The 17449-nt window shown below is 43.1% G+C and overlaps 1 protein-coding gene across 1 annotated transcript; it reads right to left on the reverse strand.

Annotated features, from left to right (window-relative positions):
• Positions 1-3713: 3713 nt before the first annotated feature.
• Positions 3714-14555, reverse strand: LOC135874080 (serpin B10-like). The gene is made up of 8 exons (XM_065398782.1): positions 14508-14555; positions 13449-13625; positions 11877-11963; positions 10402-10539; positions 9099-9216; positions 8349-8491; positions 5427-5594; positions 3714-4118 (listed from the first exon to the last, which is right to left on the reverse strand). The coding sequence occupies exons 2-8, from the start codon at positions 13614-13616 to the stop codon at positions 3714-3716; spliced, it is 1227 nt and encodes a 408-aa protein (XP_065254854.1). The 5' UTR covers positions 13617-13625; positions 14508-14555.
• Positions 14556-17449: the final 2894 nt, after the last annotated feature.

A 17449-nucleotide genomic window follows, 5' to 3' on the forward strand; every position in this document is an offset into this window, starting at 1 on the left:
GATCCCGCCCTCCTAGAGCCCGGAAGCGCCGGGAGCCACCACGGGGCGTTTCATCCCTCAGCCTCCGCCCGTCCCTAATTTCCTGCACTAGCTGCTGAGGGTGAGGTAGGGGCTGGCTTGCAGGACCGATGTTTATCCGGCAGAGTTACTTGCAATCGCGTTGCCCGAGGCTGTCCTACTACCGAGCGTGTGCACATGCTCATTGCTCGTGCTGAGAGAGAACCTTGGTGCCCTTTCTCTGCCTTTTGCCTAATAAGTTTCAACGCGGCCCCACTTTCCAAGCTCCCACTAGCGCTGCCGCTGCTGGAGGAGAGGGGTGAACAGAGATCTGGATGGAGGAGAGACGTGCTGGAACGATTCAGGCGGGGAGGGGGGCTTGATAGGGACCTCTAGGCTGTGCTGTAAATTCGGTGACCCCCCCCCCCAGTCACTTTTTCCCCCTACCAGAACAAAAGATCTAATGCATAATAATAATACTTAATTAATAATTTATTACGCCTTAAAACCGAAGGACAGTGATGCGGGTGGAAAAGAAAATCTATTTTCGTTTGTATAGACAGGAGCGGAAAGGGGAATGTACTGTCAGGTGGGTTTGGCTGCAAATGTATATTGTGTAAACTGTACATAGAGAACAACAAGGCGACCGGTGGCACCTTAAAGAGTAACAGATTTATTTGGGCATAAGCTTTCGTGGGTAAAAAACCTCACTTCTAAAACTTTACTTCTTCAGCTGAGGCTTTTTACCCACGAAAGCTTATGCCCAAATAAATCTGTTACTCTTTAAGGTGCCACCGGACGCCTTGTTGTTTTTGTGGATACAGACTAACATGGCGACCCCCGATACTTGTACATAGAGAGTATTTTTCACTTGCAAGGGAGGAGCACAACTGGTTCATTATGATATTTTATGTGGATGTGTACACTCGTCTAGAAAAGTAAGATTTATTAATTTTTGTTTTGGTATAATCAGTTTTACAGTATTTCTTTCAGGTAGCATACGCCCTGCTGGCTTAGACAAATAGTTCTGGTCAGCATCTGTGACTCTAGTACAGGTGTACTGTGAAAACAGACTTGTTAAGCAGCTGAACAAATAAAACTCAGGTCCAGTGGTTTCACAAGCAGTTGTCGCAAAACAAACAAATTTCAGCATTTAATCTGGGCCAAAGTAAGTCCTGCAGTAATAGAATTCAAATTCACTGGCTTCAGTGTACATGCCATGGTTGAATTTGGTTTGTTGTCTGAATCTGTATTTATATATATGTATTTGGGTACATATAGAAAAAAAGTAAGTATTTCTCTTTGTATTAGTGAGCTAGTTACGTTCAGGGAAGTTTGCACACACTGCCTTCTTTGCTGGTTTGAGTTGTTCTGTTAGGGTTAAATTTCATACATGCTGCTCCCTGCAGATTCATAGAAGCAAGTTACTAAGGCCCTGTCTAGACTGGGAAAAGGAGATGTGTTTACCAAATGGATTAGCTAACATTTTAAATAACATGATTTTAAACACCATTTTGCAGCCTAATGCAGACAAAGAAAATGGTATTTTTAAAAATCTCAGCTGAGCGTAATCAGTGCTTAATTTGTGCCAGATTTTTCCAGGGCTGAGCCCTGGCACCTCTAGGCTTGGCAGTTCACAGCTCCGGCACCTCTGGGCTTGCTGAATCTGTTATGTATGTAAAAAAAATAAAATTGTTGAGCCCTGGCACCTATTTCATTACAAATTAAGCCCTGGGCATAATCAACCCTAGTTAAATGACGATCATTTTGGAATGGTAACAATGAAAACATACTGTAAATATTAAGAGTGCTTAGACTATCATAGCATAACAAAACAGTACTGACAACTCCCCTGCCCCGCAACCCCCCCACTATCTATAATCAACTAAATCACCAATTTGAATTATAGAAACATAATCACAGTGTTTTTTTATTGCTTTAAGTGCAAGTCACACACTTAGAGTTATGGAGTAAAATATCAGCTAAAAGCACATTGGAATTTGGGTAAATAACAGGAATATCTTTGCTAAACTGCATTCTTGAAATGAAGGTCTATTTTTCTACTTTATTAGTGATACAGGTATCTAGGAATGGGTGCAAATTACAACCAGTAATTACATTAACAACACATGACTGTTGTTTGAATGCTGCAGGTTTTAGATTATATGTCCATGAGCATTATAGTCAGACAGGAGGCATGCTGGTGAAAGTTTTCATATCAGTTGTGCCCATCAGAATTGTTAGACAATCTAATTTACAAATATTTTAAAAAGGTCAGGCACAGGAACAAACATTAGTATGAGCAACATGACACACCTGCATAGCTCTCTAGAAACAGCAGCAGGTCATGAAATGGACAAAGATAACAAGTTCACTGGCTGGGGAGGCTAGGCCAGTTCACTGACTCTGTGCCAATATTGTCAGAGAGCATTGGCAGAATGTTTAGTGCCTCATCCAGAGTCCTTCCTCTGACATAATAAAAACTGAATTGGGCCCTTAGGGAGGTAAAGGATGGTCTTAGTAAATATAAATGTTTAGTTTAAAGAGCCTCTAGGGAGCACTGAATTTCACATGCTTTTGCCTTAGATTTTATGAAATTACAATAATTTCCAAAATGTTAATTTTCAAAGTGAAAATTTAGACTAAAGATATGTAATGTTTTTGTACACTTCCAAGTTTATTACACGTCAGACAATAAAATCTCTAACAAACTCGTTACGGTCTATGTGATAACACTTCAGTCAGCCAAATCACACTCCTAATGAAATCAATGGGTGGAGGATTTGGCCTAATGTTGATTTTCCTATGCTTCTATGAGCAGTGTTGTTACTGATTGAACAACTCTTTTAGCACTTATGAATGTACAATGTATGTCCAGCAGACTGACTCCTAAATGATCGAGCATCTGTCATTTAGACAGAATGGCATAGTTCCAAATAGAATGCTGTGGTCAGTATGTGATGAGGTTAAATTTCTATTTTAACACTCTGAAAGAACAAAAGAAAATATATTTTGGGTGGGAAAAACTTCATAAATAAACTCAAGGCAAATATTATGAAATTCAGAGTTAATGCTGAATCGCTATCATTAACTGGCATTGTTATGCCTGGGATTTGCAAAGAGGACTTAATGTGTTTTCTGTTACCCTTTGTATACAGACCTGCAATACCTGTGAAGAAGAGACTTAATTATTAAGCACTTGACTGTGACTGGGTCTAATGTGTCCATGGGCGACAGTAGCAGAGATTAAGAGCTCCCTCCTCCCCCAAATCATTCTGCATGACTGCTTTAGACCTGCCCCCATCTTGTCTGCAGGTATGGTGGTGCGGTCATGGCATGAACGCTGAGGTGTATTCTCCTGTCCTGTGAACAAATGAGTGGGGAGAGACAGAGGCTACAGAGCCATGACTCTGGCCCCCATAATACTAGCCAGGAGAGCAGGCTCAGTGCAGTGGGTAGTATGCTGCACTCTGTAAGGGGCTGCAGTAGATTATTGTCTGCTCAGTACAGCAGAGGAGCACAGGAGAAAATGTGCCTCAGTGTGTGTCTCTGAGGCACAATTACTTCTGAGGCTACTCCTGACGGAGGCAGCTTATGCTCAGGGCTCTAACTAAAAGCAAGAACTAGACCTAAGCTTTGAATTTCAGGCTTCAATTTGTATTTCCGAGTTGCATGGTGAGCAAATGATGTTATTTGGTAGCAGAGAGTAATACATTCTAGGGGGAGCAGAATCTGCCAAAGAAGAGGATGCTGTTGGTTTTGTTGTGTCTGATAAAGAAGAGGAAAGGGTGATCTGCCTTAAATCTTATGGGATTTAAAGATGATCTCACTACTACAACGACTGCACTGGCAGCTGCAGCCTCAGTGCCCTCTTCATTGACCTCAACAAAGGACTTGTGAAAAACTTGTGACAAAAACAGATCATTATTCTCAGACATCCCTTTGAAGTCAGCTTGGCTCTGAATGAAGGCATCTTTCATCCCCATACTGCTCAAAGTGGACTTGAGGTTATAGCTCTCTTCCAGCTTGATCCTGGGCAGAAACAACTCCACTTCAGTTGTCTTCATCATTTCTGGGCTGGTCCACCTCGATAACTTCTCATAGGTCAATTCCCTCTCTAGCTACAGTGAGTTAAGAAAGAAAGGGAATTAGACAATTAAAAAGCAAAAACAAAATCATGAGTAAATGAAAAAAGCTCATCATAAAGGCACGAAACACATACATTGCTACCACCCCGGCTATTGCCATCATAATAGGATGTGCTACATGCAAATAGGGTTTGATCTTGCAAGGTTCTAAGTGATGTATGCTCCCATTTATCTAAATGGGATGTGACCTTGAATGCAGGATTGGGTCCATAGAGGAGTTCCTTGTTTTTTCTATTTAAACGTACATGGGAATGTTCCCCTCTTATGCACATATAGAGCTCCTGTTAATGTTAATAGAACATCTACATGTGCATGCAAGGAAGACTTGTCCCATCACAACTATATATGATTGGTGTGCATGGGGTCTTGCAGACAAGTAAGAGGATATGGTCCTTGACCTGATGTGCTTGCAAACGGAGCTTCTGATTTTTCATGTTGTTGAGCTCTCCGGTTCCCATTGAGTTGAGGCACTCAGCACCTACTGTGAGGAGCTTAGTCCCTTGCAAGGTGGGTTACTAATTATTTATTTCACTAGATAAAGAGAGCCCAGAAAACAGGGGGAAAGGGAGTAAAGCTCTTGGAAGAGCATTAATTGCAAGGGGCCAGAGAGTCAGATTGTGGTCCACTTTGTGCTACCCAGGCAACAGAAACAGGACAAAAGAACTGGCTTCAACAACCAGTTTGGAATTCTTGTTTAGGGGAATCACCACATAATGTATAGCAAGTACTACACTTCCCATTCAATGCAGCTATCCCAACAGAATGCTGGAGATCCTGCATATCACACTAGAGAATCAAGTATTCCCTAAATACATGTATGACTTTATGGAATCCACAAGACATGCACATGTCGAAACCAATTATCCCCCTGCTACAAGCCGCCTACTTCCTCACCCTACTTCCTTATGGTTTGTTACTCTCTCATTGCATCACATCTGAAACTAGGCTGTTAGCTATTCTGGGACACAGTCCTGGTTTATTTGTTCTGGAAAATTCCTTGTGCTCTTTTGGGCTTCATCTAGATAATAATACATCATGCCAATGATACCCCTTAACGTTGTACCTTAGGTGGTGTCGTCGTCAGAACTGCTAAGTTTCACTTCCCAGTTCTTATCCTGATCACAAAAAGGCACTTGTATGCCATACATTTGTCTACAGCCGTATACATTAATGTACAGGATGTTGCTAAACTCATTCTGAACATTATCCCGTAGCTGTCTCACACTGAAGAAATATTAAATTCCACTTTCGTGGAACAGCAATATGGTATAATGGTTTTACCTGTTCCAGACCAGTAGATTTATCCTCAATGTCATCTGGTAATAGAATGAGCATGCTGAGGTCATTATTAACGTATGGAAGCTCAGCAATTTTGACCTTCATTGTTTCCAAGTAGCATATTGGAAATGTATCTTTTAGAAACATCATCTGCACCGGTTTAGTCTTGGTCTGTGAAATTATATATCTCCATAAGAAAATAAATATTACTTCTTTCTTTGAAACATATGGGTTATCAGTAAATATGTATGACTTGCTTCAGATGAAATAAGAATAAAAGTTTGAATACAGTTTTATGAACCAAAGTTGATTGCATGGTTTAACAGGGTTCCTTTCATGAGACAATATTAATTGTCCTGTTGTTTGTCTCAAAGCATTGTTTTCCATGACCTGGACTCATCTTCCACTGTTCCCCAGTACATGCATAATAACTCACAGAAGGTGGGACAGAGGAGCCAGAAAATTCTGCAAGGATCACCTCATTGAGTTTCCTGACATTTCTTCCTATTACAGGGAAGACCTTTGAGGAGACAGAGTGGGGGGAGGTGCACAGCTCCCAACACTGAAAATTCTGGGGAACCTCTAAGTACAAGGAGAAAGGTCACTGCATGCAGGGGCTGCTTTGGTATCTTCACCACCATGGCAAAACAGAACAATGCTGCCTTTGGCTGACTCTCTGGTGGCTTAGCAGTAGCAGCTGTAGAGTGGATTCTGTACATATTAATGATGCCTCATGGATAATAAATACAAAAACTCAGTGTTTGTAAAGTTTCATGGATTCAGGAAGGTCACTTAGTTTCAGTTATGGAGCAGTGCTGTGCAAAGGATGTGTGTGTGCTATATTTAGCTGCATGAGAAGTAATTTTGGTTTGCAGGAGTTTCATGAAGTCCTTTACAACTTCACTTCCTATGTGTTTGCAACTCCTGAGTTCCATAGACTATCGGTACCTACATAGGGAACAGAAACTGATAATATAGGGCTCTTCAATCTAGCAGATAAAGGTAGAACAAGAACCAATGGCTGGAAGTTGAAGCTAAACAAATTCAGACTAGAAATTAAGGCACAAATATTTAACAGCGAGAGTAATTAACCATGGGAACAACTTCCCAGGGTTGTGCTGGATTCTCCATCACTGGAAATTTAAAAAAATCAAGATTGGCTATTTTTCTAAAAGATATGCAGTAGTTCAAGCACAGTTATTGGACTTGAAGCAGGAATTTAGTACAGAGAAGTCCTGTGGCCTGTGTTAGGCAAGAGGTCAGATTAGACTATCACAACGGTGCTTTGTAGCCTTAATCTAAGTCTCAATGACTTTAAATGAGTGTTAGGCTCCTAAATCACTTGAAAATGGGATTTAGGCTCCTAAATCCCTTAGGTGCCTTTGAAAATGTTACTATAGTCTATAGCAGGGGTTCTCAAACTGGGGGTCGGGACCTGTAGTGAGGCCGTGTGGCTCCCCACCTGCCCGGAGAGGGACGAGCCCACCCGGAGGCCGGGGTGGGCGGAGCTAGGGCGCTCTGAGCCCGCCCCTCAGAGGGTCAGGCGGCGACCCGGAAGTATAAACGCTCGCACTCAGAGCTCACTAGAGGCTAGCTGCCGGGGAGGCCAGATGCCTCTAGCCTAGCCCGCGACTGGGAAACCCTCATGGCCCAAGGTGCCCGCCAGGACTCGCCGGACCTGCCCTGCACCCGCGACCAGGAGGAGTTGCCGGACCTGCCCTGCGCTCACTACCCAGAGGAGTTGCTGGACCTGCCCTGCACCCGCGACCAGGAAGAGTTGCCGGACCTGCCCTGCGCTCACTACCTGGAGGAGTTGCCGGACTTGCCCTGTGCTCGCTACCCGGAGGAGCTGCTGGGCCTGCTGCTCGCCCACTACCCCGAGGAACCCATAGTGCTGGACCCCCCCCGGAGGACACCACCGTGACTGAGGTACCACAAGAGGGGGAGTCAGGAAGTAGCCCGGGGGCAGCCAACCCTAGTCTGGCTGCAGCACTGCCAGAGCCCATGTCAGTGTGTTGCGGCCAGGATCCCACGGACACCGCAGCGGGTCTTCTGCTGCTGCTAGGGCCCCGGGCTGGGACGCAGTGGAGTGGAAGGGCCTGCGTCCCCCCTGCCACCCAACCCGTGGGTGGCAGTCTCCCCCTCTCCCAGGCCTTTTGGAGGCTTGGGCCTACTGTTGCTCAGCCCTGCCGGAGGGCCTGAGCTCCTGACTCATTATTGCCCCGCCCTGACCTAGCGCCTGGGCTTGCTACTGTTTATATTGCTACTGCTATAGCATTATTGCTCAGCCCCTGCCTGAGGGCCTGAGTCATTGTTGCCCCACCCTGACCTAGGGCCCTGGCATAACTGTACTTATTTCTGCCTCCGCAGGGGCCGCCAGGAAAGACTCCCGCGGCCGGACTAATTCCCCAAACCTCAGCTGTGTGTAGTGAGCCGGTGTGGCTCCCTGCCACCCCGGAGAGGGACGAGCCCTGGCCAGCCCCTCTACAGGACCCCTCGGGGGGTCATGAGCGGTCAACCTCCACCCCGAACCCCACTTGCCTCCGCTTTATTAGGGAGGTCGCACTCAGAGGCTTACAATGTGAAAGGGGTCACCAGTAAAAAAAAAGTTTGAGACCTACTGGTCTATAGAGTGCACAGCCTTCACATTAACAGGGTATTCACATGTAGTCAGGGTATTCACTAATGTTTCTAATAACATAGGGCCCATCAGTCTCCTCTTGAAGCTAAAACCCATTTTTCAAATCTTTGCTTAAACTATGTAGTAGTTTTACTAACTAAATATTAAAATTGTCAGTTATTTACTTTAGGCCGTGCGTTGAGCTACCAATAGTTTTATGATGGAATATGAACTGTGGGTGAAAGATTTTCATGCTATATGGAGGTTTCTTACTGTTCAACAGCATGAACATTAGTGAAACATACCTTGCTCAATCTGAAGGGATTCTCAGATGTGTTTTCATTCAGAAATCTCTTTTCCCATTTTCCTTTGAAGTAAATGGCATTAACCAGGACCAGTGCGGTGTTGGGATCAACAGAACCTCTAGGCAGCAGATTCTGGATTTTCCCTTTCAGAAGGAGAAGAATGGTGTTTTTATTCCAGTGCAGTACAGCAAGTGGCTATTTCTAATTTTGCTTTCTCTTTAATTATCCATTGAGAATGTATGTGCCTCAGAACCCCTAATCCCTGAGTGAGTTTCTAAATTCTGCCAAATCAGAATGGTAGCATTTTATACCCATTTCATCCTCCTTTTGCACAGGAGTAAATAACAACACAAGGGGCTAGGCTGTGAAGAATCAGGCTCATGAAAAAGGGAGTCCATGGTCATAAATCCTGCTCCTATAGTTCCAGCAGTGACGGTGGCCCATGAGACCAGAGGCCTTGCAGGAGCTATTGATTCTTTAGAATCAGGAAATCAGGTTCTAAAGGCTGCTCCCTTCTTTCTTTGAAGTCCTTGGGAAGTCAATGGGAGTCTTTCCATTGAATTCAAAATATTCTGAATCAGACACTTGAAGCTGTTCAACTGTCCACCTCTCCATCCTCAATTTTCACATTAGCTCCACTAGTGCCTGACTACAGGAGGAACACATGTAAAAATGCAGCCCCCTACCCAAAAGGAATTAGCAACTATAGTGGGAGAAGAGCAAAGCTCGGATTGTTTGTTCTTAGCTTACCCTCAGTTTGGCTTTCAACCCAGGAATTGATTTCTTTTCTGACTTGTTCTGCAGCTTTTCTAAAGTTAACTGCTTGGGGCTCTGCCTGGTAATAGTTTTTAACAAATTCTACGTATCCCTGAAAGGTAGGAGAGAAAATTTGCTATTAAAATAAATTCAAAATGGCATCACTTAAAAACATTCAGATTGCTGTACAACATAACTACTACAATACTAAAGAGAGTACAATTCAACTTAAGCTAGTTAAAATTTAAAAGTAAGATCTATGGTACAGTATATTTAATAATTAGAGCTGATTAAATCTCTATTTCAATTCCACTGGAAATTCCCTTTCATCCCAAATCAGAACAAAACGTTAAAATTTTGAAATTTTCTGTGAAATGATAATTCTGAAAACATTCTTTTAGGAAATATCAAAATGATCTAATCATAAGGATAACTGGACACTGTGTGTCTAGTTCTGGAGCCCACAATTCAAGAAGGATGTTGATAAACTGGAGAGGGTTCAGAGAAGAGTCATGAGAAAGGTTAAAGGAACAGAAAATGTAGTTGTAGACTAAAGGAGCTCAATCTACTTATCTTAACAAAGAGAAGGTTAAGAGATGACTTGATTACATTCTATAAGTACTTACATAGGGAATAAACAAATAACAGTGAGCTCTTCAGACTAGCAGAGAAAGGTATAACACAATCTAGTGGCTGGAAGTTGAAGCTAGACAAATTCAGACTGGAAATAAGATGTACATTTTTTTTACTGTGAGAATAATTAACCACTGGAACAATTTACCAAGGTTTATGGTGGATTCTCCATCACCAACAATTTAAAAATCAGGACTGGATGTTTTTCTAAAAGATCTGATCTAGGAATTATTTTGGGGATGTTCTCTGGAGGTCAGACTAAATGATGACTGTGGTCCCTTCTGGCCTTAGAATGCATGAAAATTTTCCATTTGAACAAGGTTGAAGTGCTTTGTTTCAACTTTATTGTTTCAACTGTATATAATATGAACTATAAGTAATGATATAAATGTATACTATCTAATATAAAAGTTAAACAGATAATGTCAAAACAAAGCACTTTGACTTTATCAAAATGAAGAGTTTTGATAATTTTTCATCAGAAATTTAAACAAAATCTATATGTTCCCACAAAACATTTCAGTTTTATCACATCAACATTTCCCATTGGCAAATTGTTCCTTTGGAAATTTTTCAATCTGCTCTATTAATAATCTTGAATCATTGAGTGTCATAAATATCTTTCAAAACTTTCTCTTCAGCTTTGTAAAAGTATTCAACTTACACTATGGAATTGGAAGGTCTGTTCCTCATACAGTCTGTTGGCAGTTTTAAGCAAATAAGAAGTTTGGGGTTTGTTGATTAAAGAGATTAATGCCTGGAACTCAGAATGAATGTCTTCAGCTTTGCAGTCCTCAGATTCCTTTAAAAGAGACACAATGAACTTGGAAATCACATTTTCTTTATGAAAATTTTGTAACTCCTAAGATTACTACACTCGACAGAAATTACTGGGGGGGGGGGCGGCAGATTCCTCTGTTTTTTCTGTTTATTGACTCTGCATTTGACTGAATTGTCTGTAATCAGATTGTTTCCACTGGATAGTGAGCAGGTCAGTGTCTCCCTTGTTGCAAAGACTTTTACAAACATCATCGGGTGAGTACTTAGAGCTACAGCTTAGGTGGGACTTAAAGTTTGAGCTCCACTCCTGCGCCATGAAGACTGTGATATTCAACACAGGGTCATACAGCTCTGGTGGAAATCACATCTCTGATGGAGCACACCTCTGTTGGGGATGAGGGATAGCTTTCCCTCTGCACTAGAAGCAGCAACGGGGTGCCATTACTGAGGGATTATAAAAGAGGAGCAAGTTAGGGGACTTAGAAGGTGAGAGATAGAGGCCTCTGTTTCTCTTAAAAAGCAGAAGACCTTGTCTAACAAACTATCCTTAGTTCAGCAGCCAGAGATTCCCTGCTGAGAACTACAGCTGGTTCACCTGCAGAAAATGCTGGCACAGAGGCTTTTGAGACCTCTTCAGGAAGAACATCCACCCCTATCCTGACCCACTCCCAAAATGATGAGAGGAAAGGGGCTTGTCCTTAGAGCTGTCCGAAGAACAGAACACTTCAGGCAGCTCCCCCCTCCGGTCTAATGAACCAAGGCAGATTCATCAGAATGCATCTGCTGGGGAAATAGGGGTACCGTCTCTCCCCCCCCCCATCTTGCCACCACCACATGCACCTGGCCATTCTCCTACCTTCCCACAGACACTTTCCAAATCTTCCCTAGACTCAATATATTGTCATATACCCCACTCCCACCTTAACTTCCACATCACGCTTTCCCTCTTTATATCGACACATCATACCCTTCACAATTGCACATATGCCTGTAGGATATGTCTGTAGCTATCCAGTCTCTGAAGTCAGAGTTCAGGTTTTGCATTGGTGTGGGTGTGTGTGGTCCATCTGTACATATGTGAGGTGGAAGGGAGTTCCCTGGGGAGGTGCAGAGTCAGTGGCGTATTAACGTTGCTGTTCAGGAGTGTGAATCAAGGTGCCTTTCCTGCCTTTGAAGGTTTGAGTGAGTGGGTTTTGCACTTAAGCAATCTTAATTGGTTATTAACTACGATTTTTCAGGGTGAGGGGAGCAATATAGATGTAGGCTGAAAACAACCAATAGCCTGATCCAAACTAGTGCCGCTGTTGAACTTTCCTATTCCCAGAAAGACAGCGGATTTATTTTTGTTCTAAAGAATACCATCTTCCTTTTCTTTGGCCTCCCACGAGAAGTTCTTGTCACCTGCAAACAGCCTCCAGTTCCCGTAGTTTTCTTAAAATGAAGCACCTGCAAGCCGAGTTTGTAAAAATAGTAAATATATTTGAAGACCGCTATCTAAGACAAATGTACACACAAATTGATTACTAGTGACCTAATTGTCAAAACCTCAAATTTATTATAATTAGTCAGCAAAGATGGTTGCTACTTAGCCTGCTAAGGACACCATATCTATGATTTTCAATGATGATTTGAATGTAACTGAGACCCAGGTCATAATCACACAGTCACATTGCTGGCTTAATAACAGATCATCATTATGAATCAGGTGGAAATTAACTCTGACATATAGTCAGACCATGTGAAATTCATGATGGCTTCAGCCATTTATTATTGTACTCTGTTTATTATTGGGCATCATTAATGTGCTAGATGCTGTACAATATAAAAAGGTTCAGTGCTTCCCCCAAGGGTTAAAAGCTATATTAAAAAGACAATGCAGTTTAGTTGCATAATACACGGAATGGCCATATGAAGGTGTAATCACAGAGCCATCAAATAGTAATGATCAGATATATTTATGCTCAAAGCAGAGGTAGTAGCAGCAACAAAACACAATTCAAGGTATGATCCCTGCAAATTACAATGGTTATGCAACTTTATCATTTTTATTAGCAAAATTCAGGCAAATGTAAATAGACTGAAATAGGACTAAACTGAAAAGGTTTCAATTGTGCGTGTAAGCCGACTGTCATGGAAGAGCTATGGACGAACCAAGCCACGTTTTCAGTATTGGCATTTATTTATGTACAGAACGCTGATATTCACATCTTAGAAAAATGTTTAAAATAATGTTAAATTGAGTTTTAAGGGAAAGCTAAAATGGAAGGTCAGGTTCTAAACTATTGGGGCGGCTCCTATCTGGCAAACCAGCAGCACCACTCTGGGAAGTATGGGAGCAAGTGAGATGCAGGGGCTAGTAAAGGTGTTGAGAAATGATGGGGTCCTCAGTGTGAGTAGGGGACTTTTCCCTCTCAGTGGGTTACCTGTTGGATTCAGAGAACCTCAATCCAAAGAGAATTCTGGAAAACTGAGGTAAATAAAGGAGATCTCTGCCTAGGGAAGTTAAGGAGACACATGGAGAAGTTACTAGGAGCCACTCAGCTGCCCAGGATCAGTGTGCTCCGACCAAGCCCCCTTTCACCTCAGGAAAGCCCCCAAGCCAATAGGGCCAGGAGCTGCCACCTGGAACTCCCCTTTACAGGGAGTTGCCCCAGTAGTTTAGAACTTGACCTTCAATTTTAGCTTTCCCTTTGAACAGAACACTGGATCTGGCCCAGAGTACCTGAACAGTGTAGGGTACAGAGAGTTACTGGGAAACTCTGAAATTAGTTAAAATTGCAGTGAATTTGTTATTCCCTATAGTCTACCCAGCATTTCCATTCCTTCAAAGATATTGTGTTTAATACTGTAGTATCAGGTTGTTGTAGCGTGTGTAGGAACCATTTGTCATCTCGAGATATATACAGTACATAGTCAAATTTCACAACCTACCTCAGCCATCTGCGTTGCAGTGTTACCTTTTGCCCCCACATAAGTCATGGCCAGAGCAGATGAAATACTCCAAGGGGAAAAGAAAATGTTTTTGCCTTTAAAAGATTCATTCAGCTTTTTGAAAAGGTCGAGAGTAAAGCTACCGTTTGATGCTGAGAGAGAGTCCATTGCTGAAACCTAAGACAAATATATGAAGACAGAGTGTAACAGGTTGACTTTACTGGAGTCAAGATTTTTCCTTTGGTCTCCAGCTTGTGTTGTTTTCTCTGTATCATAAACTAACTTTCCTCAGAAACTGGAAAATGTATTGAAGTGACAATGATTCCAGACTCCCTTAGACTATCTGCCCTATAGTTTCTGCTGTAAATCGATCCCTAGGTACTTGTACAACACACAAATCATATCATGCACACTCTTTACTGTTATATAAAGATTTCAATATGACTTAGGCACCTAACCTGCTTTGGTGCTTTTGAAAATACCAGTAGGCACCTTTCTGCATCTTTAGGTGCCTAAATACCGTTGATAATCTGGGCCTCAGTCCTTGCCCTTTTGGGGTTCCATGGCTGTCAACAAAGCATTATGGAGTATCCAAACACATTCTAAGTCATGGATTCTTTTGTTATGAGAAGACTAACAAGAGGATGACAGAATAAAAATCTTTTCCTTCCCCCTCAGGGGAACAACAATTTAGTGCTTGACCCATTATTTTGCTGTGTTGTACCATCTCACAGCAAGAACTACCACCTGAATAGATTTATCCTTACTTATCTAATCTAAGATTTTAAGGAACAGGTTTGACATCTACTCAAGAAAATTCTTCCTTTGATTCCTTTGCCCCATATCAGCATCTTTTCTTAAACTCTGTAAGTATATAATACTTGCACTCTGTTTTCTAAGAATTGAAATCTAAATTAAACTTACAATGAAAATGTGCAATCCCTGTTTTACTGCATAACATTTAATTTATCATTTAATCTGCCCTGTCAGGCATGGTTTAAGTAGTTAAAAAGAAGTTTCAAAGAAAGTTAATTATGTCTATACGAATATTTACATTACCTCAGATTCCTGTGAGAGAGAAGGAATTACTTGCGTTGTCGGCTGCGTTTTGGGTCTGTTTGTTAGGCAATAAACACATTTAGAAATATAAAACAGTTGTGCTTCCTTCTGGCCTATATCCTCCACTCTTACTGCCCTATGTGTTTCGCCACCTACGTTTACCCCTCCTCCCCACCAGTTTCCAGAACTTTCTGTTGTAAAGTTTGCCCCGATTGTTGACATACACTATATTGGTTTGGCAATAAATATGTTTAGAAATAAAATGAGATTGCAGCTCACTCTCCTTCTAGCCTACATTCTCCATTCCTAGTCCCCAATATGTTTCCCCACCTAAACCTACTCTTACTCCTCACCACTTTTCAGAAATTTTTGTTGTAAAGTTTGACCTGATTATTGATCCATTGTATGTGTTTTAAACAGCAATCTTAGAGATTTAGAAGATGAATACAATGATCTTATAAGAGCTGCTATTTTAGGCATAGGATAAGCAAAAATACCACAGAGTGGCCTAATGTAAGAATGTCTGGTGATGTTGTCCATTGTGACTCTCTTTTTGGTAGTGGTGAGACTTTTGTTTAAAATAAGTGCAGTTAGCGTTTAACTTACACCAAACAACACAAATGTCTGTCTTTGTGCTGGTTGGGTGTTCTGTGTGGCCTGATTCTCCACTGCATTATTTCAGTTTTAAACCAGTGTAACTCTATAGATTTCAATTGAGGCATATCAGTGTAAAACTGGAGTAATGCAGGGGTCAATTAGACTTTGTGACTCCACCATCCTCATTTAAAACCATTAGGAATATAGATACCGCCATGCCACCACCAAATCAGACTAACAGTCTAACTGGCCTGGTATTCGGCCTCCAACAGTGACCAATACCAGATGTTTAAGTGGAGGATGTAAGACTCCGAAAATGGGCTTGTCAAAGAATGCATGGAATGAGCGCGAAGTTTCTCTCTAATTCAAGGCAGTTGTGGGTGCTGTGTGTACTGAAGGATGAGGGCTAGTATCCCTTTTTAATTTAAAGGCTGGACTAAAGAACATCCCTGGATGCACAAACTGATCCACGCTCAGTGCAGTGGATGCTAAAATGTTGAAACATTTCCTTAAAAACTTCAAAGGCTTTTTTGTTTGTTTGTTTCATGCTGAGACCCAGCATGAAAATTAATAGCTCAGGTGCAGCCAAGAGTTTCCTCTCTCCAAGATAGTAGAAAAGGAATTCTGAAATGCACAGGTACCCTCACCTTGCCTTGTTTTTGAAAATCTAAGGCTGTTAGCTGTATGAAGGAGCGCTTTTCTAGAAAGTGTGTCTGTGTAGACATATACCATAATAGGGACTTCTTTGGGGTTTTAGCACACAGCTTTATCTTGTTATCTTCAACAGGACAGTATTTAGATGGAATGTGTTCGTGCAGTCATAGTGAGTATAATAAAATAAATAAACCTTTATGTAATCTTATTTCATGTTTGTTCTTTTCCTATTCAGGAAGCAGCACCAAAAAGAAAGGTATGTGCTGCATCCTAGCAACGTGGACTTCCAAAGTGCTTGCAGGCAGGTGGGAATATTTTCAATGGAGCTGGAGGTTCACTAGTTTACCCAGCTTATTTAATCTCTGCCCTGAATTCAAAGAGTTAGGAGCAGTCCCAGAAAAGGTAGGAAATTACTCAAAAAACTCTGTGCTTCTAATATTTTATTCCACTGTAACTGATTGCTGAATTTGAATAAAGAGCTCCAACCAGGGCCAGCTCCAGGCACCAGCGAACCAAGCTGGTGCTTGGGGCGGCCAATGAAAAGGGGCGGCACCTCCAGGTCTTCGGCGGCAATTCAGTGGCGGGTCCCTCAGTACCTCTCAGAGGGAAGGACCGGCCGCCCAATTGCCGCCAAAGAATGAAGCGGCGCGGTAGAGCTGCCGCGGCTTTATTTATTTATTTATTTATTTATTTATTGCTTCACCGCTTCGGGCAGCAAAAAAGCTGGAGCCGGCCGTGGCTCCAACACCAAAATGTGTGAAGATATGGGTTCTGCATAAACATACTGCATGATAGTTACAGATAAATATTTAGGGCCTGATTCTCCATTGCCCTAGTTTACACCAGTGTGACCATCGATTTCAGTGAGGTTACTCCGTCATAAAACTAGAAGAAGGCAGTGGAGAACTAGTCCCTAGTACAGGTGAGGGCAAACTTTTTGGCCCAAGGGCCAAATCTGGTAATAGAAATTGTATGGCGGGGTTGGGATGCGGGAGAAGTTGAGGGTTCTGGTTGGGGATGCGGGCTCCGGGGTGGGCCAGAAATGAGTTCAGGGTGCAGGATGGGGCTCCAGGCTGGGCAGGGGGAGTAGGGTGTGTGGCAGGGGCTGAGGGCTCCGGCTGGGGGTGCAGGCTCTGGGGTGGGGTTGGGGATGAGAGGTTTGGAGTGAAGGAGCGTGCTCCAGGCTGGGATTGAGGGGTTTGGAGGGTGGGAGGGGGATCAGGGCTGGGGCAGGGCGTTGGGGCGCAAGAAGAGGCTCAGGGGTGCAGACTCTGGGCAGCACTTACCTCAAGCAGCTCCCGGAAGCAGCGGCCATGTCCCCACTCTGGCTCCCACACGGAGCCGCGGCCAGGCAGCTCTGCGCGCTGCCCCATCCGCAGGCGCCGCCCCTGCAGCTCCCATTGGCCACAGTTCACAGCCAATGGGAGCTGCGGGGGCGGCACTTGGGGCAGGGGCAGCATGCAGAGCGGAGCCCCCTGGCTGCCCTTACACGTAGGAACTGGAGCGGGGCCATGCCACTGCTTCCAGGAGCAGCCTGGAGTGGCCCCTGACCCTGCTCCCCGGCTGGAGCGCCGGAGTGGGGAAAGCCCCAGACCCTGTGCCACAGCAGGAGCTCGAGGGCTGGCTTAAAATGGCTGGTGCTCCGAATCTGGCCCGTGGGCTGTAGTTTACCCACCTCTGCCCTAGTATGA

This window comes from Emys orbicularis, chromosome 2, assembly GCF_028017835.1.
Source record: "Emys orbicularis isolate rEmyOrb1 chromosome 2, rEmyOrb1.hap1, whole genome shotgun sequence".
Taxonomy (NCBI): domain Eukaryota; kingdom Metazoa; phylum Chordata; order Testudines; family Emydidae; genus Emys; species Emys orbicularis.